Raw genomic sequence first — 21,917 nt, 5'->3', positions numbered from 1 at the left:
ACGAAGTGTGCAGTTTTACATTTTTATGTGGCGCTTGATAACCTGAAGCGCGTAAAAGTTATATTGATATTTTAATTGTATTAAACGAGTTTTTTATGGAGAATGTCGCCGATTTTGATGAGCGGAACTTTTCGCAGAAAGGTCACGTGTCCGGTGCGATTCTGAAGCGATTAAAAAGGACAAAGGACGCCTACAAGCCGTGTAATATGAATGATTGTTAATCCAAAAATAGCATTAAGTCGTAAATTTAGGTTTTGTCGTTGTTGCATAAAGGATTAACGGGGAGGGAAGTTCAAATGTCACGTTTCATCGATCTGACCCAATTTTTAATCTTTGTTACGTATGCACCAAAAAGGAAAATTGGGGAATTTTAATTTCTACACTTTGTTTTCAAAATATTTTTTTCCAAAAAAAAATGCACAAATTCACTTCTATGAAACTTTAGTAAATAATCTAAATATTTAATTATTTATCTGTTATTACCTTCATGAATTTTTTGAGGAATAGGTGAAATAGGTAAATTGTTAGCTGAAAAAAATACACAAAATTACTCAAAAATAAAAAAATAGAAACAATGGCTTCTCTAGTGATTAAAAGATATAGAGGATATTTTTCAGATTCAAAAAATATTCAAACTTCAATAATATATACAATGCCTATGACCTATACCTATCTCTTAAAAAAATTAAAAAACATTTAAAAACCCTTCTGTATATTTTCCTAACGACGATTTTTTTTAAAACTCGCTCAGATTTATAGAATTGTTATAAAATATAGAACAGAGATGAGTTTTCCTGCATTTTTGTGTGTCAAAAATGTTCGCTCGCAAAATATCACTTCGTCAAACAATAAAACAAACCACTTACGTCCCAGGGAGCCACATTCTAACTCAAACTTAGTTCCCAACCAAAAATTATGTAAACTATGATTCTCTCGAGGCACCCTGGATTTAATTAAGGGAGTGAAACACAGCGTAATTTTTCCGTTAAAGTTTCACCCTCATTATCAATTTTCCAGGTATCTTGTCTAAACGACGTGTGTGGAATGCTCCCGTTCTACTTCGCCGAAACCCCCGATCAGTTCTACCGCCTGTGGACCTCCCTGTTCCTCCACGCTGGAGTCCTCCAACTAGCCGTCACTGTCCTCATCCAGTACTTCTTAATGCGCGATTTGGAAAAACTGACTGGGAGTCTCCGCATCGGCATCATCTACATAGGCTCGGGGGTTGCCGGCAACCTCGCCAGCGCCATCTTCGTGCCCTATCGAGCCGATGTAAGTAAAAAATTTTTAAACCATAACAATTAATGGCGCAATTAATTTTTTAAGGTTGGTCCCGCGGGCTCCCAGTTCGGCCTGTTGGCGTGCCTGATCGTGGAAGTGCTCAACTCGTGGCCCATGCTGAAGCACCCGAACCAGGCCCTATGTAAGCTCCTTTCCATCACTCTCGTCCTCTTCCTCATCGGCCTCCTGCCTTGGGTCGATAATTACGCTCATTTGTTCGGTTTCGTGTTCGGTTTTCTGTTATCGTACGCGTTGTTGCCGTTTATTTCGTTCGGTGTTTACGAAAGACGCAAGAAGATCGTCCTGATCTGGGTGTGTCTGGTGTCGGCTGGGGTGCTCTTCATCTGTCTGGTCCTCCTCTTCTACATCATACCGGTCTACGACTGCAAAATCTGCTCGTACTTCAACTGTATACCGTTCACGCGCGATTTCTGTGCTTCGCAAAATATTAATTTCAAAAGGGAGGAACCTATAGTATGACAAATAAGGTTACGGTTTGTAACCGTATTGTTTTATTTCTTTATTGTTTCGGTTGAGAGTAGTTAAGTTTTTACAAATGTTTGAGTTGGTCGAGTTGTTTTGTTTGGGACCCTATCCAACCCGGTGGCAAAAAGCGTTTTAAAATCAAGTGAAAGGAGTTTTCCCCGAATGTTAGTTTTGTGATAAACAGATCCATGTAAAATATTGGGAAAAACAGTGTTGATATTGCGAACTGATCTTTAAAACATGTGATACAAACTATATCTCGGTATATTTAAGACGTTAATTTATATAAGATATGTGCAATGAAATTTGATTTATGTTGGCAACGAAAATACAGCTACGAACTTGGTTCAGCCCCTCCTAGTGGACGTTTGCTTCAATAAAGTTACGATCAAAAAGTGCCCTTTAACTGACTCTTTTAGCCATTCTTTTGATTTGGAAGCGCCACAGTTCGGTTACCCTGCGACTTATTGAAGCAAATTCGCGGCAACTCGATGGATATGTAACCATTAACAATAGACTCATTTATATGTGTTTACTTATAAATTTATCAGAAGATATTTTCATCACTATTATAGAAGAAAACTGTATAAATTATATAAGCATGAATGATTGTGTACATATAACGCAGTATGGTGGTGTTAATGTTAATTTTTGTAAAATTACCCCGCTCTGAGAGGAATCTTTATTTGTCTACATAACAGTTTCACTTTGTTGTAATTTTAGGGCCGGCGCTTCCGCCAACGTTCTAGTCTCGAAAATGGCCAAATCGTTTCCGTTTGTTTCTTTCGTTGGGAACGTTGACGTAACCCGAGCTAATCGACTTAACCCACGATATATATTATAATGTAATGATCGTAACGTCTGTAGAAGTTGCGTTTATCGTTTTGGCCCCTATTTCGCATTTTTGACAAATCCACTTGTGATTTCCTGTGAAATTCTCTCCGTATCATAGCCAGTGATGTAAATCGATTTTATAACAGTAGCTATTTATATTTGTGTAGGCTTATGAGTTTTCGACATTTTTGACTGATACTCAAATATCAACGTACACTGCAATTGTACAAAAGTTGCCATTTTCGTTTACTACGCTTTCACTCAAACGGCTATCTGATCGGTTTCCAAGCAGACGTTGCATTGTGTATTACGACTGACGATTACATTACGTTTCAACAATTGTACAGTTACATTGTAATATTATAAAATCAGGTGTTATCACTAAGACCAAGCCTTAACATTATAATAACATAATAAATTACTTCTGCACATAATTGACACTTTTCCTTCGTTACCCTGCATTATCCAAGCAACAATAAACCACCTCACCAAAAGCTGCAAGCCCCCAAAAATTAAGTAAAATTTACAAATAATTTTAATTAAGTTTCTTTTCAAATACACGATTCGGTTTATATTTTAGGTATTTTGCGCCAAAAAATTTTTATTTGTTGTGGATTTAAATGGGAGAGGATAATCATTTAAATTAACTACTAATAAGGCCCCCATAGCACATAGCTATTTTTTAAGTAAACCGCCCTGGTTTTCAAGGGTAAACAGAAAAGCAAAAAAAATCGTGGGTCCATAGTGCACACAGGCATTTTTTAAGGAAAACACTCTGATTTTCAAGGGTAAACAGAAAAGCAAAAAAAATCGTGGGTCCATAGTGCACACAGGCATTTTTTAAGGAAAACACTCTGATTTTCAAGGTATATTTAAAAAATCAAATATCGCTAGCGCTCATGAAGGACTTCGTCCGAATATTTCAAGGATTTTGTCTTGTTTTTCATAGTATATTTTAAAATCGCTTCGCTCATGAGGGCTTCGCCCGAATTAACATTTTTTCAAGGATTTTGTCCTGTTTTTCTATTTGGGCCACTTTAGCACACATACGAATACGATTTCGGTCTACAAATTCGGCCAAGAAAATGACCAAATTTATTTATACTAATAAAGACGATTAATTAGTTTTATTATTTGATTGATCAGACCACATTTAAATCCAAAAACATTAATGTATTGCTGCAACCCGCACCAGAATGTTGCATATCTTTGGCTGCTGCAGGAATTATTGCTTGACTATATAATAGTCTTTGTGCGATATTATCCCACAGATGGCGCGGGTCAAGCAAATCCAAATAATCCAAATCACACGTTTTTTTATTTTCCCATAAAATAAGGTAGGGAAAATAACAAAAAATAATTCAAAACTGGCGCGCCGAACATTTAATTCCATGTTGCGTTGGTAGATGGCGCCGTATTAACGACCAATCGATTGTCCAGAAGTTAGCGTTCTATAGTGTTTGGTGAGGTGACGGTTGTTTAACATTAAAAACTGAAAGTGTATAAGTCTTTGTAAAATATAAATAACTAAATAAGCAACATGAGGTAAGTAATATTTAAATTTTAAAACAGTGTAATTAATAGAGGATTTAATGATTCATTATTTTGAGGCAAGTTTATAGGTTAGAACGAATTGAACAAATTGTAAACAGTTAAAAAAAGTACTTAAAAAGTTAAAAAAAGTCTTATCTCCATTTTAAAAACTGCGGGGTTTTGTATCATTTTTGTTTTTCAGTGTTCTGCAGTCACTAGTTAAGGAACTACGAAAAATTCAGAAAACACGAGCAAAACTTAAAATGGATGAAGGCGTTGTTATTGGATTGGCCACAAGAATTAGAGCCTTCACAATTACAGGCAACGTTCATGAGCTACAACAAGTGTCAGTAATTTTAAAAAATCTTAATGGAATCAAGCATATAACTTACTCGGCGACTTACATACCATTGGATGTATTTAATTATGGTGTAATTATGAATAATAATGAGTTTGTGGTATACTTCCACAACATTAACAACTTCCCATATACAAAAATTATTTTTGACATGGAATCTATTAAAGAAGTTGAGAATTTCATCTCTGCAGTGAAGCTTCGAACAAGGCCCCATGTAAATACTTACGAACACGACGGAAATGTGTAAGTAGGTAGGTATTTCAACTTGAATTTTTTTGTGACTTTCTTTTGCAGAACGTCATCGTCTGCTGATTCCTCCGACTCGGGAACAACTGGGACCAAAGGAGTAGACAATTCCTTTGACTCCGATGAGCCAAGTACAGAAGAAAATTGATAATATAATTTATTGTAATTAAATATATTTAATAAATAAATTGTTTGATTTTCATTGACATCTGATTTTCTTTATAAATGTGTTTTTTTTTCAGCGATTCTAAAATATACCTTTAAAATGGGGGTGTTTTCTGGAGCTTTAAAAGCAAGGTAAAATCCTTGAAATAATTTCTGTGTGCACTATGGACCCACGCTTTTTTCTGCTTTTCTGTTTACCCTTGAAAATCAGGGTGTTTTCCTTAAAAAATGGCTGTGTGCACTATGGCCCACGATTTTTTTTTGCTTTTCTGATTACCCTTGAAAATCAGGGCGTTTTACTTAAAAAATAGCTGTGTGCACTTCATTTTTGTGCTCAAGTGGCCCAATAGAAAAACAGGGCAAAAAGCGAATTTTAACTTTTAACAAAGGTACCTTGAAAAACGGGGTAGATCTGTTAAAAAATGGTGTGTGCTGAACAAGCCCATATAGTTTTGCTTTTCTTAAACATACCTTTGAAAACAAGATCAAAATGCTTAAAAGGTGTTGTGTGCTGAAGGGGCCATTATAGTAGTAAATTATGTAACTGATTCCATTCTAAAATTTACATACACTACTTTTTAGGTAAACGGCTGACGTACTACAACTGTTGAATAACATTTGAAGAGTGTTTTTTTAGTTTCTGGTACGTTAGAAAATGGAATTCGGTAAGTAAATTGATTAGTAATATTATTTTTTTATCGTAACTTTTGCTGTCCCGTCCGTTATTACAAACACATAAATATTGTTCTTATTTCTTACGTCGTTAAACAAGTCTTAATCATTGAAATTTTGAACTTTAATAGCCGATTTATTTATAAAAATGATAGTGACATGCAATTTTATGGATGCTTTTTAAGCATTATTAAGCGCTGTTTTTCGATATACGACTATTGCAGTAATTTTTTTCTTGAAATTACTAAACAAAAAAGTCGTAACTACGAAAAAACAAATGTTTAAATAAAATAAATATTTAAATAAAACGGATGTTTAGGGGCACACTTGAAAGTAGTGCTAAATCATAGCTTGAAATAATGAAATAATTAATAATGCGGCGATTTTTTTCGAGTTCACTACGAGATAATAAAAACAACAAATAAACTGAAAAAATATTCTATTCGAATGTAACAATAAATAAAAAACAATTCTCAACAAAACAATCACTCTTGAGATCAAATCTTTGGCAAAATCCCTTCACCTAAACCTAACTTAAACCCCTAACTCAACGCAAGAAATGAGCATTCCTCATATGTCTCTCATAGTCGTAAATCCCAAACTCCCGGTAACAAATATCACAAACGACTTTCATGAACATCCCCCGACTGTAATTATGCTCGTAGGGGTAAGTCAAGTACAGTAAAATATTGCTAATATTGGAATGGTAATCCCCCGAGGTAAAATTCGGACTACAAAACCCATACACGTTGTAATCCTGCTCCATATTCAGGACATTTTCGAAAGTCTGTTGCTCGAAATGGTACCCCAAATGCCCCAACAACAACTCCCTGCACACGCATTCAAACCCGCAGAGATAACAAACGTAAACCCGCAGCAAATGTTGCTCGAAATGTTCCTTGTAATTGGCGAGGAAAAAAATCCGGTTGCACAACTTGCAGTAATACTGGTGGTGTTGCTCATGGTTGAGCAACTCAGCAGTGGAATCGAAACCGCTGCCACAAAAAGTGCAATGGATTTGGCTGACTTCCGGCGCGCTTTTCGGCCTCTCCATGCAATAGCACTCGTAAAACTCGCCCGTCTGGGGGTGCAAGGACTGGGGCCTTGTCACGATTTTGCTAATCCCAACCGTGAACAGCTTATCCAGTTTCTTCCGACGACAGCGGCGTTTGGGCTGTTTTTTGCGCTTGGCTTTCTTCACTTCGTCAAAAGTCAGCTCAATGAGATTATCAGCCCCACTATCATCCTCAATAATGATAGTGTCGCGGTTGTATTTTATTTGCACTTTATCATGCAAATGCACGGTTTTGTAAACCTCGCTTTTGCGTTTTCTTGTCCGAAGCGGTGTCGCATTATTAATGCTATTTTTAACAATTTCCTTGATCATTTGAATTTTTGAATGGCTGGTTAGGTAGTGGGACTTTAGCGTTTTGAGTGTTGGCAGCCGTTGCCGGCAAATCGTGCAGCGGACTCGCCTCATTTCGCTTGATTTGACTAAAACGGACCTGATTCGCATAATTAATTAAGCCAGTGGGGTAATTACACTTACCATTCGTGTTTTAATGGTTTTCTTGGGGTTATTTGAGCAAAACCGCCACAGGATCAAACCTGTCAAGAAACAGTGATAGGAGCCAAAGTCCCTAACAGTAACGAGTAAAAGGGTGTCGTTTGAGCTACGACATGCCGGTGTGCGTTTTTTGCCTCGTTACAATTGCGTAAAAAGCGCGGGCGTGTCGCAGTTTGCGCGCATAATTCCAGATGATTCCGTGCCGTTCATCTGGCGAATTTTAGCACAAATTGGTTAAATTTGGCCTCCTGACAAGCATTAATTGTGTGAGAACCGAAATTCGGGGGTGTTCTAGTGCGCGAATAGGGGTTGGTGTGCGATTCCACGAGTTGAAGACTGAGATACGATGCCTTTTCCCCGCTCGCATTTTGTAAGTATTTTCCGTCACAGTTTTGGTGTTTCTAACTAACCCCCCGGTTTTATAGCGAGTTTTCCTCAGGTAATGGTTTTCTTTGCCAATCGCATGCGCATTTTGCTTGGAAAATTGCGGTGGAAGTTTCCTGGCCTAGTTGCACGGTTTTTCCAGTTGTAAATTCGTTTGGCACCGCTCCAGACTCTCACTGGGCGATTTCGATGTCGTTTGATCGAAATCTAGCCCTAGTACTGGCTTCCGGACGTATTTATAGTCAATGATGAATTCGCACCTGAGCTTGAATTTATTGCCAAACGGTTATTTTGAGAGCGTCAAGTTCAAACGCTGCGTTTAGGCTCAAGTGCAGCAAGTTGAATGCCTCTTGTTGTGTAAATTTAGTACGAAACTCGCGCCTTTTTCACCAAACATTGGCAAAGATGATTCATTGAAATTCCGAGCTACAGTTTTAAAAAATGCCTGTTTGCGTCTCGAACTAACAAAAGGACGCTTTGTTGTTCAAGTACTGTACATGGTGTGACGTGTGGCGTTGTTTTTCTTTTCACAGGATGCTGTCTAACCCCCGCACCTAGGTAGCTTCTACGCCACTGAGCTCAGGTGTAGTGAGTATTTTTTAATCGAAATATTGCATAACACCATGCTTTGATCATGTCACGCTTCAGAAGCTTTGTAACTTGCGCTGCAGCCGCCACTTAGTTTCTTATTAGTGCATTCATCAACGCATTCGAAATTTTGGCTTTGTTATTGTCTCATCTCCAAATTTGTCACTTTCCTTCTGAGAAAACACCTCGTAATTAGTCCGCTAGTGTTAAATAACCATAACTGGTTTTATGGCATTGCTGATTGCAAGTGGGTGCTCACCCACGAGGGACAAACGTTTCGAATTAAGTATTCATAAAGTCGTTCCTCTCCTTTCCGATCGAAAGTCAATTGGAGAGATTTTCGAGACGATTTGACGTCACTTTACGTGGGAATTGTATCACTGAGTCAAACTTCATTGGATTTGTTCGGTGTTTTTTTTGAATTGAAATAATTTGATTTGCTTATGAGTAATAACTTATTAAAGACATCTGGATGTTTTATGCTGCTCAGAGAAATGACGGGATAAACGGCTGAAGAATGCCAATTCAATTAATTTGAAACCACTTTTCATTATTATGTAAATGTGCTATTATTGCTATTACACAAACCTATTATCATTAGAAAAGGACTTACGTAACTGATTTCATTTAGAAAAACAATGAATCATCGGAGCATCTTCAAAAGATAGTTCAAGTTCCCATATTTGGAGGACGCATTATTTAATACTTTTCTGTTGTTTTTAGTCATAAATTAGTTGCTGACTAGATTAATGCAGAATCGTTTCTAAATCATCATTTCTCTTTTGCATTATATGTATGAAACAATCACAATTTTAAACTGTTCAATTTTTTCTTCTTAAATTGTGGATTTTCTTGGCCCTAAAGTCACTAAGATGGAGATTATTCTTTTACGCAGATTTTTAATGCATTGCTTTAGTTTACATGTTTTTTGAGAAGAACTCAAAATTATTATATCCCTTAAAGACATTAAATTTTTAAAAAACAGACAATTAAAACAACAGTTAAAATACAATAAAAAAACGTATGGAACGGTATTTTTGATTGTACTAGAATAAAATTATTACAAAGCGAAAACTAAAGTATTGGCGAAGAAGTAAAACTTTTCGCAAATATGAATGAACTTCGCAAACAATTTATTGAATTAAACAAATACAGCTAAAACCAGCTAAATGTAGTGATTTATACTAAAAATATTTGTAACAGTAAATAAAATGCAAGGTAGCTTTGCTAAAAGTATTTTTCACTGTAATTCATAAACTAATAATGATACTGGAATCAGTGTTTGCATAAATTCTTATTTACTTAATAATCCGATGTAAAACATTTAACACAGGAAATTGTTAATACGTCGCTATCAGTGGCACTGTTATTATTAAGTCGCTATTTCCTCGTTGAAATCATAGTTTAAATTTGAAATTTTATAACTTTTACTCCCTCATTGTTAATTTAATTAAAGCGTAATTTAATTCTCAGTTCAAATATTTTTTCTGATAGTTACAGTCCTAAATTCTAGTTATTTTAATTTGCACATAAAACTTGTTTGCTTGTGACGTTATTTCTCGAACAAATAATGGTAAAAAATTGATTTATGTGTATTTGAAAATCAGTAAATATAAACTACACTTCAAAAACGTACATCTCAACATTCATTACATTAAATTACCGAGAAATTGCCAGCACCTCAAATATAGAAGTTTCATAGAAACTTGGTCGTAGGCAGTAAATAAATCATGCAAAATAAAGAGAAAGCAAACAGCATAGTTTCAGTCACCCAGTAATCCCACTGAAAATTTCAAATATTACCCCACTTTTGAAAAAGTTCAGATATATTGTCGTGAGCGCAATTATTGATTCCCCATTACGCCCTTGAAACAAATTCTAGAAGTTGCTCGCGAGTTCAAGAAGGGTCACTCGCCAACGATTTCCACTATTTCTCTTTATATTTGGAATTTTATTATGCGCTTTTCAGCACGTCACTTGCATATTTGTGAAAACGCCAATAAAATTACTCACGGCGTATAACTATTAGGGGGAAAAATTGGCAATTAAAGGCCTTGACACATTTATTGGCTCTACATTCAGAAATAAAATCGTCGATCTCCAATTTCGCAAGAAATATTGTATTTGTGGAAAATTTAACAATTGGCAAACTTGCAGCAAACATCGCAAAAAATCTCAACTATGCGTCGCGCTGTTTTATTATTTCGCCAAATTTACTTTTAAATAATTCATGTTTGTCCAAGAAACAACGTAATACATCCAGTGTAAATAAATATATTATTTAATAGTTATATTAAGCGCGTCCGCGGCCACTCATCGCGAAACTCGCTAATTCCATAAAAGGCTCGCTAGGTAAACACCGAACGAATCTAAGGTCGTTTCGTTCCATATACCGAGGCCAGATTTGTATTTATAATCGTTTCAATAAAATTCAAAATTACGTGACTCAACGTGAAATTGTTCCGGAATAGTGCCGGAATTTTCTGTAAATTGGACACGAACGCTCAATCGGCGGTCTCGAACTTTCCCGAACGCGAAATCTCTGGAAGAGTCCGGAACCCCCCACTACCAAAACTCACGTGTACATAAATACGACCAGAGCGGGACTTCGCGCAATTTGAATCGAGACACGAGAGCAGCTCAGTGATTTTTCGAAGCGTTTGTTTACCGAGTGATTCAGTGCTAAATAAATCAAAATGACGTCTTGCGAGACGGTGCGGACGATTCCGCTTGTTATTGAACGGGAGACACCTATGGAGACTGAAGTAAGTTTGAGGAACAGTGTTAAATCATCTCGTGGGGTTTTTGGGCCGGTTTTTAACGCTGGTTTTATTCCAGAGCGGCTATCCCTTCGAACGTGACGACAGAGAGGACCCTTTCCGGTCCGAATTGGACGACATTGCCAACCGTCATCCCGAATTCGCCGAACATTTGGGCGGCTTTCCCTTCCGCAGTGACAGTCTAGGCCGCAGGTTCCGACAGAACCGGCCTTCAGAGGAGGAGTTCCGCCGGTTCGGGCGACCTTTCGGTTCGAGGTTCGAACGGTTCGGTTTTCCCTTCAACAGGGACCCGTTTCAGGACGATTTCGAGGAACCAAAACAACCGGAACCGAAACAAGAGACACAACCCCCACAAAACCAACCGGAAAATCCGCCGCCGGAGCGAAGCCGCAAACAACAGAACATCCAACAGAGCAATACCGTAGACCTAGGCCAGAAGCAAGAACCGGTGAATGAGAGAAATCAGCGATCGATGTCTGCGCCACCGCCGGATAACCGCCAAAGATACACTTCGAGCATTCACATACCCATCAACCGAGAGGGTATGGCAGAGATGGGAACGGCCCAGAGTCAAACCCAGCCACAGCAAGACAAACCGCCGGTTAATAAACCGACCGAACGCGTTATACCCATCCATGTAGAAGGCCGTGACGAACCGGTTATACCGAAACACACGGGACCCTCCTACACCCAACAACAACCCCAACCGGAGCGAATCTTCGGTCACAGGCCTAGTCAATTCACCCAGTACGTCGGGAGGGAATCCCCGAAGCCCGAGTGGCAACAACAAGGCCCGGAGGTGCGGCAGCAAAAATTCCAACAAACGGCGGCGCCACCACCCCCGGAGGTTCTAGTCCAGAAACCACAAGAACAACCGCCACCACCCAAACCCTCCAACAACCCCATCGATATCATCCAATCCATCCAAAAGGACGTTTCCGAGTTAATGTCGCAGGTCGAGAAGTTCAACGGCGTCCCCAAAGACAAACAATATCTCTACCTGGACGAAATGTTGACCAGGAACCTCATCAAGTTGGACAACATCGACACGCAAGGCCAGGAGAACATCCGGCAGGCGCGGAAAGAAGCAATCAAGTGCATTGAGAGCTGCATTGGGATTTTGGAAGCCAAAGCTGCAGCGAATGTTCAACAAACCGGCGAACAAGTCGGCGAAACCCCCGAAAGTAAGGACGAATCTCAGGTTGTGGAGGAGAAAATGGACGTGGAAGTAAAAGATGAGCCAAAGGTTGAGGAGGCTAAAAGCGAGCCCGAGGTCAAGGAGGAGAAGATGGACGTGGCTCCGCCAGCGGCTCCCACGACGGAAGTGGTGGCGGAACCAGTAACTGTTGAACAACCCAAAGAGGAAAAACCGAAGGAAAGTGAGACAGAGACTAAACCGCCAACGGACGAAGAAATGAAAGATGAGAGCAAGGCGGAGGAGAAGAAGGAGGAAGCGAGTGAGGCGAAGGAGGAGGATAGCAAGGAGAAGAAAAAGGGGGGGAAGAAGAAAGTTGTTAAAAAGTAAATAGTCTATGCCTTATTGTTGATAATCTTGCTTTTACAAAGCTAGGATAACTTAACCATTTTATTTAGTGAGACTGACTCGCTTTTAGAAAGTCACAGTGTAAATAATTCGTGTGTTTGACTGTGATTGATGTGTTTTTTTCTTTACCGTCCGTTTTTATTTATTGTAAATAAATGATTTTGTACGCTGTACAATTAAGAATCAGAGTATTAATTGTGCCATGCATGATTTGTACAAATAAATTTTTAGTTGATCAACTGTTCGTTTTATTTGTTGTAAACGCAAGATTACTTTCATATCAAGTTACGCACAGTATTTCATTAACAGCCCGCAACTTGTAAATAAATTTTTATCGACTATTTATCGAAGATTGAGCCTTAGAGTTTGCAGCTTCTGTGTGTTCTTAATATTAATACCTCAAATTGTATAATTTGTTATTGTTATTTTAATACAGTGCAAAATAAACGGTTTTTTACCAGTTGACACGACTAATCTTTGACCCCCACTGATCATAACCTAAAATGTTCGCAATAAGAGTGGCACAAAATGTGTTGCGCCCCCAAAGACGCAAACTATCGCAAGTCGCCCAAGACCTGACCTACACGCAACTGCAAGGATCTGACACCGGAATAACCGTTTTCGGTTTTAACCGCCCCAAACAAAAGAACGCCTTAAGTGCCAACCTAGTAACCGAATTACAGAAATCTCTCCAGAAAATCACATTCGACCCCTCGGCCCGCGTATTAATAGTGCGAAGCCACGTCCCGGGGGTCTTCTGTGCCGGTATAACTCCAAAGCTGGAAGCCCCCCTTTAATATTTTTTCCAGGAGCGGATCTTAAAGAACGCGCAACGATGCCTCAAGCGGAAGTCGGTAAATTCGTCTCAAACCTGCGAAGTCTCATGGACCAGTTCCACAACCTCCCTATCCCCGTCATAGCCGCCTTGGATGGCGTTGCTTTGGGGGGAGGTCTGGAGATATCCCTGGCTTGTGACATTCGGGTCGCTTCAAGTGACTGTAAAATGGGGCTAGTTGAGGGCAAATTGGCCATAATACCGGGGGCCGGAGGCACCCAAAGACTCCCCCGGCTTATCAACCCCTCAATCGCCAAGGAATTGATATACACGGCACGAACAATCGACGGTGGTACCGCCCACCGATTGGGTGTTGTCAACCACGTGGTGTCACAAAACGCCAATCAGGACGCAGCTTATTTGAAATCACTGGAGTTGGCGCGCGAAATATTACCGAATGGACCTGTGGCGGTCCAAATGGCCAAAAAGGCCATCAATAAGGGGGTTCAAGTCGACTTAAGTTCGGGATTAGCGATCGAGGAGGCGTGCTATGCTCAGCTGATACCGACCAAGGACAGGATAGAGGGACTACAGGCGTTCAAGGAGAAGCGAAAACCGAATTATATTGGCGAATGATTAAAAAAAAAATTAAAGATCAAATAATTTTTCAAGTTGCTTTCTTGTATCATCCGGGTCTGAGACCTTGTGGCCTATGACTCTCGGGTCATTGTAGATTTCGTAGTCGTTGCCCCCTTCGTCCGTCTTGTCCCCAAAGAAGTGAATCTCGTCAAAGCCCTCGCTTTGGACGTGGCGCAGGCAGTACGTCTTGTCCCACCCTTTAGGGAAGGCGTCGAAGCTGATTTGCCCCCCGATTGCGTACGTGAGCCCTATATCGGGGAATTTCTTCCTGAGGGCCTCAATCATCGTCTGTCTTATGCAAAACTCCTTATCATATTTCTCGAAACTTTCGCGCTCTTCCTGGGAGCAGGAGCGCCCGACTGGCGAGATATTGAGCATCCCGGCCCTGAACTCGACAAAGTTGCCCCGTTTGACCGGCAGGACCACCGTCGATAAGTAGCTCAGGACGTAGTTTATGAACATTTGAAGCTTATCCTCACCCATGAACTTCTGGATGCTTTGCCGCCCAACCTCCTTCCCGAATTTATACTGCACGAGCCCATTTTCCGGGAAGACGTAGTCGAATCTGAAAATGACGTCCTCGCCGTTCATTTGCTCGGCGATTTTCTTGAAATCGGAGCCCCCGACCAGGCCGAGGGTGCACAAGGGCTTGATTTTGGTTTGGATGAATTCGTCGAATTCGGGGTCGATTGCTTGGCGGGGTTTTGTGAGGGTGCCGTCCATGTCGAATAAACACAAAATTTTCTTTGGTGGCATGTTTGAATTTGGCTCCGTTGTGTGGAAAGATGGGGAAAACCGGTTTGCTTGTTCTACTAGTGATTTGGGCACGAGTTGGGGCTGAAAATGGCAAACAATTAAATGTGCTGCTGATTTTGGGTGAGTTTTGGGATTGTTTACCTTTTTAATGAAGATGGACACGTCACTGGGTTTTAAATGATGCAATTTTGCCAAATGTCAAAAAGTCAGGTTAGGGGCCGACACACCGGGGAAAAAAACACAATTGCTTTATTAAACTTTGCTATTTATTAAATCGGGCGTTTTTGCACCATTGTCTTTTTTTGAAATGTAATAAATATTCGTAAATCCGGCGATTTTTACATTTTTTGTTGACATGTCAAATGTAGGTTAGAAACACAGGGGCGGCGCATTTTTTTTCGATTTTTTTATTTATTAAAAAAATTAGAACAAACAGAATGCTGAGACTAGCGTTACGTTAATCACGATAATTATAAAAATGGCTACTTTGCAATAAAGAATTTGTAAAACCAGTGGCGGTTCGTCATTTCAGCCGACGATGGCGGCTTCGAAATGGGGGCTTACAGGAACAAAATCTGCCAAACGCCCAATTTGGACGCCTTGGCCAAAAACAGCCTAATTTTCAATAATGCCTACACCTCGGTCAGTAGTTGTTCGCCCAGGTAAACCCAAAACTACGGATAACTATGAGTTAGGATACGAAACGTCATACAAATAAATGTTCCCGTCTTCGATAGTTCCATTAATGTCGCCAGAGAGCGCAGTTGTTAACAAAACAATACAGGCAGATATTTTCCCAATAGTAAGAGATAATCATAAAAATTTGTATCTCGTTTCGTCTCCTATCCCAAAACTTGGCAAATTCGAGCAGTCACATTCTTACAGCCGCTCGGCCCTACTTACCGGCATGCCGGCCCATCAGAATGGCATGTACGGCCTCCACCAGGCCGAAAACCACTTCGATTCCTTCACAAACGTGAAAAGTTTGCCGAACATTTTGCGCGAAAACGGCATTCGCACCGGAATTATCGGTAAAAAACACGTGGGCCCCAAAAATACGTATCGTTTTGATTACGAGCAGACTGAGGAGAATAATTCAATCCTGCAAGTTGGGCGAAATATCACTTTGATTAAATTGCTGGCCAGAGAGTTCCTCAACAATTCCACGGACAAGTAATTAGCACGTGCCCATGGCCAGTCAAAACCTGGAATTTTAGGCCATTTTTCCTCTATGTTGCGTTCCATGACCCCCATCGTTGCGGGCACACGCACCCGGAATACGGCCAGTTCTGCCAACGGTTCGGCAACGGGGACGTGGGCATGGGTCTGATCCCGGACTGGCGCCCAATTTATTACCAATGGGACGAACTTGAGCTACCTTATTATATTCCCGATACGGAGGCGGCGAGGCGTGAAGTGGCCAATCAATACACGACAATCTCGAGATTGGATCAAGGCGTTGGTTTAATTTTGGAAGAATTGGAAAAATCAGGTCACGCTGATGATACTCTTGTGATTTACAGTTCGGATAATGGGACCCCATTTCCGAACGGACGCACGAATTTATACGATTCGGGGATTGCCGAACCCATGTTTATTTCCTCGCCTTTGCACAAGGAAAGGCACAATCAGGTCACCTACTCCTTGACCAGCCTCCTAGATATTGTACCAACTGTCCTTGATTGGTTCAATATCACAGAGGAGAGCAACGAAATCAATAGTAAAAAACTGACCGGGAAAAGCTTATTGCCACTTCTAGTTAAAGGTTTTGATGTCTTGTGTCGTAACATTTTTATGGTTCAATGGCAATTCTAGAGCCGGAAAATACAACAAACGAGGCGATTTTCGCGAGTCATAATCTCCATGAAGTAACGATGTATTACCCAATGAGGATGATCAGAACCCACCGCTATAAATTGATTCATAATTTGAATTACCAAGCGCCGTTCCCGATCGATCAGGACTTTTACTTATCGCCAACATTCCAAGTGAGTAATGTTATCGCAAAACTCGCCTTGAATTTATCATTGAAGGATATTTTGAACCGCACCAGAAACAAGGAAAATCTGTACTGGTTTAAGACCCTGAGACAGTACTACAACCGGCCCGAGTGGGAACTGTACGACTTGAAACACGACCCCGTGGAACTAAACAATCTGGCTGGAAAGAGCGACTACAAAGACATCATGCAGGAGCTGGAGAAACGACTTTCCGAGTGGCAAAACGCCACAAGTGACCCGTGGATTTGCTCCCCACATTCAGTCTTGGAAAATAAGGGTGACTATGCACACAACCCCCAATGCATGCCCCTGTACAACACGTAAACACAAAAATATATTTATTGTCACATATTCTAAACAAATGCGTATATAAAACATCTACGTTTGCATATGGCGACTTATTCCCTAATTAACTAATCACACGCAACATTTTAATAAATTAGTCAACAACGGCTAGACTTCTCCAGTGATAACACAAATTAAAAACAAAAGCGATAAGTGTGAATTGACCAAGCGCTTGCGTTAGAATATTTTACGGAAATTACCATCACCTCGTTTTAATTTTTTTTAATCTGCCCCTAAGCGTCCTCCGTTTCACAGTCTTTTCCAACTTGCTAACTAGAACCGAAGTGGTGTTCGCGACCGCTTCGACACTGTGCATAGTTTCTGCGATTTCAGTCATCTGCAAAATTGGGTTTAATTGCGTCCAAGGCCGCTGATTGACTCACTCTCTCGTGGATCTCTTGTATCCGTAAATGCTTCTGGTGGTTGTTATACAATACCTTAAATTGTAACATAAAACCCGCGGACAAAATCAACACACAAAATATCAGCAAATTATTTGACTGCCGGAAATGCCACATCACTGTTGTAATTCATTTTAGCAGTGTTTGAGCTGCAATCAAGCAATTAGCACTGACATCAACACAAACACCTTACTTAACAAGGGATTTAATTACATCAAGAGAATTTGTAAACAATTCAGTTAACCTTAATTTTAATAACTTGTCAATGTCAGTGACGGGTTGGTAAAACAGCAAACTGTAATTACGTAAGCGGGTAAAATAAAAACACATTCGCATAAACTAATATTTATTTAGCTGACTGTTACATTAACAGGCGGTGTGAACCTCCAGGTGTGCCCACTTGGCGGTAAACACGGAACTGCGGTCGAATTATCAGGTGCTGAGCACTGAATATCGATTTTATACTGTCCAGGAGTGAAGAAAATAACATTGCACTCATGTTGCGCCTTTTCTTGGGGCTCCAACGACTTGATCATTTTCTTTGTAGTCCCGGTTGTCGCTAACCTCGTTTCCATCCTATAATTTAGAGTACCATTTTCATAATCTTGGTAAAACTGGACTGACAATTGTAATTGACTCAGAACTTTATCCAAACTATTCGTCACGAATATTTTCATTTCTAAACAATCACCAGCGTCGCACGTGACTTCCTCCTGCGGCCTGACTGTTTCATTATTTATCGTCACTTCTACAATTGATAAAGTTAATTTTTGTATTTATTTTTTATTTAAAATGTACCCCATAATAACGGCGACATTCTCACTTCATCAAGCATATCATTGGTCAAGGTGAGACCTTTGAGGGAGGCTTTGCCTCTGGTGTCGGTGCCAAGCAGGTGCCACCTCAAGTCGACAAGATTGGCGATGTGTTCCGAACAAATCCGATCCAATTCGCCAGTTGCGAGGGTTTCCCCGGTTTCGAGCTTCGATAAAGGGCACCGCTTTACCGGCACAGGCACTCTGCAACTTTCGTGCCCTTCTATGAGCATTGTCTTGGACGGGGTGTACTGTAATTCCATTTCTTGCGACGTCAAGTTGGCCACATCCAAGACTAAATAAAACTGAGTGTTCCTACAAAAGAAAAAAATAACAAGGGCCTGATTCAAGTGGAGTCACTCACGTCTCAGCCGGTAATACATCCCAGTTGGTAACATGCAGCGAGGGCACCGTCTCAATCGTCAAAAAAACCGAACAACACCGACAATACGACGCTTGCAAGCCTGGCCCCCCACTGTACCGTATCTGCAACTGTCCCTCAACAACGGACGATGCTTGCTGGTTTATGGGCAAGTGGGGGATTTGTAAAGTGGCGCTCATGCTCGAATGGCCCGAATTCGAGGACCGAAAGCTCGAATTAACATTTCTGTGAAAACTGCTACTAGTTGGTGAATTCAGTCGCGAGGGTAACGAGCCCGGGCCTGAAATACTGCTACTGAAAACGCCACTGCTGAATTCATTTCCTGTGCCTCCCGGGACGAGAAAACTCCCAGCGGCGTACAAATACAACGTCAGACTAGCCGAACAATTCGGTTTTAGGGGCAATTGACTTAGGAGGTTCTCCTGCGACCAAGTGAACATCTGTTCTTGGAGGGCCGGTTCCAGGACCGTCTGCATCGAAACTTCGAGCATCTCCACGTCAACATGCCCGATATTTGTGATGGTGACTGTGCATTCGGCGCTTTCGCCGTGGTGGAGACTCACACTGGCTGAGGTTACGACGTTTTCGTAGTCGTGGAATGAGGAGAAGGAGGCGCTTTGAGGGAGCGATGTTTTCACCTCGAGTAAGGGAAGGGATGGGACGATTTCGACCTCGTAATGGGGTGGAAACCCGTTCATGTGTCTCAACCGACAGTTGGATTTGACGCCAAGGGTGTGCGTGCTGTAGCCTTGGAGTTGGAGCTGGCCTTCGCTTTCGCGCGGCGTGCCATGGAGGGTCGTAACAGATGGGGGAGCCCCCGACGGTGATAAAACCACAGTTTCGGGGAGTGACTCAAACACGACACCTGATGTCAACAAACGCATGTCCGAAACCTTCAACTCGAAGGGCAGGGGGTTGGACAGCTTGAGGGTGACTTCGCAAGGCTCGTTCTCCACCCACAAAAATGCTACAATTTTTTTTAATCAAGCAATCGTGTGTATCAAATTCCCTACCCATTTTAGTTTGACTCGCTGTGCTCCTCCGATCCAAACTCCCAAAATGAATTGGAGTGAACAAAAACGGCCCCGTGTCCTGCTTTACAGCCTGTATTTTCCGCGGCTGTAAATGGGGCTGCAAGTTCCTCAAAACAAAAGAATGGCAAAGTGGAATATTGGTCAAGTTGGCCGGTGGTATAACAACGCCACTGTCCAACACCAAGGGCACCGGTGACCCTTCACATTGCGCCGATAAGGCCTAAAATAATCTTGATTATGTTATTCCCCTAAAAAAAACGTACTTGTAACTGTATCGCCAGTTCTTTCTGCTCAGTCGGCGTCAAATGCTGCCACATTGTTTGCAACAAAAACGTCATGTGGCGAGTCGCCAACGCCGAATGCCCCATTCTTTTCGCCGCCACCACCAGTTCTTGTAACAATTGAATTTGTAGAATTGGCCACCCTTGTTCAACCTCCCTCATTTCGGCCGGATCTAAAGATAGGCGATGGCCGGGAAGGCTGTGGAGCATGAGGTTATAGCAGCGGTTCCAATTGGGGGCGGGATTTTGGGGCGAGACGTATCTGGTGGCGGCGAGCCGTTGGCAGAAGGCGGCTTTACGCGTGAAACCAATTTGCGTATAAAGTTCGGCCAAGGTCTCAAAACGCTGGATTTTTTCCTGCTCTGAGAGCGTTAAATTGATGTAGACCACGTTTTGTAGAAACGAGGCGGCTTGAAGTGAGTGGTTTTGCTCAACAGCGATGCGGGCGGCCTTAAAACTCGCCTCAGTCTCGACTATCCCTAAATGAAACTTGGCAAGGTATGCAACCAACTATACACAACTCACCCGCATTTTGATACTTGCTGTAGTGAATAATCGCCTCCCGATACCTCTTCGAGATATCCTCGGGGGCTAGTGTGTTGGGCACGGAGGCTTTCTTCGCCCCCACGTCAAGATTACTCGCGACTACTGTTTTTTTCGGCGAGGAACCCTCTTGCAAACTGGCGTTACGTTGCAATTGCACACTTCGCTGCATCTCGGGGTACAAAACTAGAGCAGAAGCGGCACACAAACCCTCATAGGCGGCCCCCAGCCACAACCAATCGTTGACACTCTTCAACGTCTCGGCTGCATTGCCGTAATAAACCAGGCTTTCGGCCAGCAGCCCCGCTTGCAGACACAAATCGCCCAAGTGTTTGGTCATCCGGCCTGTGCATTTTTTCTTGTTGTTGCGCGACTCCATGTCGAGCCCCACGAAGTCCTTTTTCTCAAAGGGGGCGAGCAGGAGGGAGACCCGTTCGAGCTTTTCGCGCGAGCGTTCGAGTCGTTTGGACTCAAGCACCCAAAACAGCGAATTGATGAATTCGATTATTTGGGTTTCGAGGTCAGCACACGGGGCGCTCTCGTCGTAGAAGAGCCCCCGTGTCTTGAAGTTGCTAGGCGTTGTGAACTTCTCGATGTTCTCCTCGGGGGCGCTGCTGCTGCTGTCGGTGTTGGGGCTCGAGGTGTCTTCCGGCGAGCTGCTCGCCTCCTTCGTGGGGCCGAACAAAATGCAGCGCGAATCGAATAACGTGCCGGTGTATTTGACTTTGAGACTCTCGTGGACGCGGCATATTTCATTGAGCTCTTGCTGGGAGTCGTATTTTCCCAGAGAGACGAGACCTAAGAGTCGTCGGTGGGTTTGGAAGTCGCCCCAATCGTTGTTTTCAACGGGGTGTTCCTTCACATAACGGACTAGAATCGTGCGGACGTTTCCCGTCGAGTCGGTGATGCGGACTGAGGTGAGTTTGGCGATACGGTCGTGGAATTTTTGGAATGTTTTGGGCTTTAGTTGGGAGCCTATGTGTCGTACGAGCACCAGGAGAGCAGCGTGGTCATGGGAGTATTGTTCGTAGTCGGGGTGAGACATGTTTGGCTCGCTGGTACTACTCGAAAGGATGTAACTTACCGAAGAACGCATTTGTGAGGCCTGGGGATCACCTACATTTCAAACTTCGCCCCCCGAATAAAACGCACTCTTTGGCCGTAAATAATTACCTGATCATTGCTTTACGCCTCTGAGGGGCCTGTTCTTGCGCAAATCACTCTTTTTACACTTAAACTACGTTTAGGGTCAGCAATTTGACACTTCACGACATCAACATAACCTATGAGAGTAAGAGATAGTTTTATGCAGCCAAGTTCACACCAGGAAAATTATCAAAATAATCGTAAAAACATCAATAAGCTGTTACGCTGATTTGCATATCACATTGGTAGAACATCTCCTGACCATTCAAATGTGTTTCTATTACAAATTAAAACATGACTGTATTTAATTTCTGCATTTTTTATTCTCATGTTCAAGCAATGCAAACTGATTTTTTTCACCCC

The 21,917-nt window shown here is 41.7% G+C and overlaps 7 protein-coding genes across 14 annotated transcripts in view; 4 read left to right on the top strand and 3 right to left on the bottom strand.

The window, feature by feature from the left end:
* The window catches only part of LOC658816 (inactive rhomboid protein 1), a 36,424-nt gene extending 31,480 nt beyond the window's left edge, over nucleotides 1–4,944 (top strand). For 2 of the 3 annotated variants that reach the window (XM_008198734.3, XM_015982763.2), the window contains 4 exons: nucleotides 1,018–1,272; nucleotides 1,327–4,146; nucleotides 4,337–4,735; nucleotides 4,787–4,944. In XM_008198734.3, the coding sequence (XP_008196956.2) occupies nucleotides 1,018–1,272; nucleotides 1,327–1,761 (690 nt within the window). In that variant the 3' untranslated portion in view covers nucleotides 1,762–4,146; nucleotides 4,337–4,735; nucleotides 4,787–4,944. Of the gene's footprint in view, nucleotides 1–1,017; nucleotides 1,273–1,326; nucleotides 4,147–4,336; nucleotides 4,740–4,786 lie in introns of all 3 variants that reach the window. The other variant, XM_064357286.1, reaches the window with a different exon arrangement.
* Nucleotides 4,945–5,997: 1,053 nt separating this feature from the next.
* Nucleotides 5,998–7,262, bottom strand: LOC103314013 (hypothetical protein). 2 transcript variants are annotated; one of them, XM_008198718.3, is made up of 2 exons: nucleotides 7,125–7,262; nucleotides 5,998–7,080 (listed from the first exon to the last, which is right to left on the bottom strand). In XM_008198718.3, the coding sequence occupies exon 2, from the start codon at nucleotides 7,053–7,055 to the stop codon at nucleotides 6,123–6,125; it is 933 nt and encodes a 310-aa protein (XP_008196940.2). In that variant the 5' UTR covers nucleotides 7,056–7,080; nucleotides 7,125–7,262; the 3' UTR covers nucleotides 5,998–6,122. The 2 variants fall into 2 exon arrangements, with proteins under 2 accessions (XP_008196940.2, XP_064213478.1); XM_064357408.1 differs by having other exon boundaries at nucleotides 5,998–7,069; nucleotides 7,125–7,253.
* Nucleotides 7,263–7,352: 90 nt separating this feature from the next.
* On the top strand, nucleotides 7,353–12,900 carry stv (starvin). Of its 2 annotated transcripts, none has more exons than XM_008198717.3 (2): nucleotides 7,353–7,512; nucleotides 10,953–12,900. In XM_008198717.3, the coding sequence occupies exons 1-2, from the start codon at nucleotides 7,489–7,491 to the stop codon at nucleotides 12,417–12,419; spliced, it is 1,491 nt and encodes a 496-aa protein (XP_008196939.2). In that variant the 5' UTR covers nucleotides 7,353–7,488; the 3' UTR covers nucleotides 12,420–12,900. The 2 variants fall into 2 exon arrangements, with proteins under 2 accessions (XP_008196939.2, XP_064213477.1); XM_064357407.1 differs by lacking the exon at nucleotides 7,353–7,512 and adding an exon at nucleotides 10,532–10,879.
* A 40-nt stretch (nucleotides 12,901–12,940) lies between these two features.
* Nucleotides 12,941–13,883, top strand: LOC659113 (uncharacterized protein). The gene is made up of 2 exons (XM_965445.5): nucleotides 12,941–13,202; nucleotides 13,247–13,883. The coding sequence occupies exons 1-2, from the start codon at nucleotides 12,941–12,943 to the stop codon at nucleotides 13,846–13,848; spliced, it is 864 nt and encodes a 287-aa protein (XP_970538.2). The 3' UTR covers nucleotides 13,849–13,883.
* Nucleotides 13,810–14,607, bottom strand: Pmm2 (Phosphomannomutase type 2). Its single transcript, XM_965519.5, has one exon. The coding sequence runs from the start codon at nucleotides 14,605–14,607 to the stop codon at nucleotides 13,861–13,863; it is 747 nt and encodes a 248-aa protein (XP_970612.2). The 3' UTR covers nucleotides 13,810–13,860.
* Sgsh (N-sulfoglucosamine sulfohydrolase) lies at nucleotides 14,597–16,996 on the top strand. Of its 2 annotated transcripts, XM_965586.4 has the most exons (6): nucleotides 14,597–14,727; nucleotides 15,140–15,269; nucleotides 15,493–15,780; nucleotides 15,825–16,372; nucleotides 16,423–16,595; nucleotides 16,641–16,996. In XM_965586.4, exons 1-6 carry the CDS (start codon nucleotides 14,637–14,639, stop codon nucleotides 16,929–16,931), a joined length of 1,521 nt encoding a protein of 506 aa, XP_970679.2. In that variant the 5' UTR covers nucleotides 14,597–14,636; the 3' UTR covers nucleotides 16,932–16,996. The 2 variants fall into 2 exon arrangements, with proteins under 2 accessions (XP_970679.2, XP_015838195.2); XM_015982709.2 differs by lacking the exon at nucleotides 15,140–15,269 and having other exon boundaries at nucleotides 14,624–14,727.
* A 686-nt stretch (nucleotides 16,997–17,682) lies between these two features.
* On the bottom strand, nucleotides 17,683–21,733 carry brun (brunelleschi). 3 transcript variants are annotated; one of them, XM_008198721.3, is made up of 7 exons: nucleotides 21,582–21,733; nucleotides 20,391–21,536; nucleotides 19,848–20,344; nucleotides 19,564–19,804; nucleotides 18,533–19,517; nucleotides 18,152–18,483; nucleotides 17,683–18,101 (listed from the first exon to the last, which is right to left on the bottom strand). In XM_008198721.3, exons 2-7 carry the CDS (start codon nucleotides 21,502–21,504, stop codon nucleotides 17,704–17,706), a joined length of 3,567 nt encoding a protein of 1,188 aa, XP_008196943.1. In that variant the 5' UTR covers nucleotides 21,505–21,536; nucleotides 21,582–21,733; the 3' UTR covers nucleotides 17,683–17,703. The 3 variants fall into 3 exon arrangements, with proteins under 3 accessions (XP_008196943.1, XP_970808.1, XP_008196944.1); XM_965715.4 differs by having other exon boundaries at nucleotides 20,391–21,513; nucleotides 21,582–21,729; XM_008198722.3 differs by having other exon boundaries at nucleotides 20,391–21,524; nucleotides 21,582–21,709.
* Nucleotides 21,734–21,917: the final 184 nt, after the last annotated feature.

Source organism: Tribolium castaneum, chromosome 6 (assembly GCF_031307605.1).
Source record: "Tribolium castaneum strain GA2 chromosome 6, icTriCast1.1, whole genome shotgun sequence".
NCBI classification, from domain to species: domain Eukaryota; kingdom Metazoa; phylum Arthropoda; class Insecta; order Coleoptera; family Tenebrionidae; genus Tribolium; species Tribolium castaneum.
The sequence above is the reverse complement of the archived record's forward strand: the minus strand, read 5'-3'. Positions and strand labels throughout refer to the sequence as shown.

Bases quoted from the DNA above. Each gene is read 5' to 3' on its own strand.
- LOC103314013 (XM_008198718.3), bottom strand. From the start codon at position 7,055: ATGAGGCGAGTCCGCTGCACGATTTGCCGGCAACGGCTGCCAACACTC.
- stv (XM_064357407.1), top strand. From the start codon at position 10,811: ATGACGTCTTGCGAGACGGTGCGGACGATTCCGCTTGTTATTGAACGG. The intron at 10,880-10,952 runs GTAAGTTTGAGG...GTTTTATTCCAG, and splicing joins AGACACCTATGGAGACTGAA to AGCGGCTATCCCTTCGAACG.
- LOC659113 (XM_965445.5), top strand. From the start codon at position 12,941: ATGTTCGCAATAAGAGTGGCACAAAATGTGTTGCGCCCCCAAAGACGC. The intron at 13,203-13,246 runs GTATAACTCCAA...TATTTTTTCCAG, and splicing joins CCCGGGGGTCTTCTGTGCCG to GAGCGGATCTTAAAGAACGC.
- Pmm2 (XM_965519.5), bottom strand. From the start codon at position 14,607: ATGCCACCAAAGAAAATTTTGTGTTTATTCGACATGGACGGCACCCTC.
- Sgsh (XM_965586.4), top strand. From the start codon at position 14,637: ATGGGGAAAACCGGTTTGCTTGTTCTACTAGTGATTTGGGCACGAGTT. The intron at 14,728-15,139 runs GTGAGTTTTGGG...TCGTCATTTCAG, and splicing joins AAATGTGCTGCTGATTTTGG to CCGACGATGGCGGCTTCGAA. The intron at 15,270-15,492 runs GTAAACCCAAAA...ACATTCTTACAG, and splicing joins GTCAGTAGTTGTTCGCCCAG to CCGCTCGGCCCTACTTACCG.
- brun (XM_008198721.3), bottom strand. From the start codon at position 21,504: ATGCGTTCTTCGGTAAGTTACATCCTTTCGAGTAGTACCAGCGAGCCA. The intron at 19,805-19,847 runs GTACGTTTTTTT...AGATTATTTTAG, and splicing joins AACTGGCGATACAGTTACAA to GCCTTATCGGCGCAATGTGA. The intron at 19,518-19,563 runs GTAGGGAATTTG...AAAAAATTGTAG, and splicing joins AGCGAGTCAAACTAAAATGG to CATTTTTGTGGGTGGAGAAC.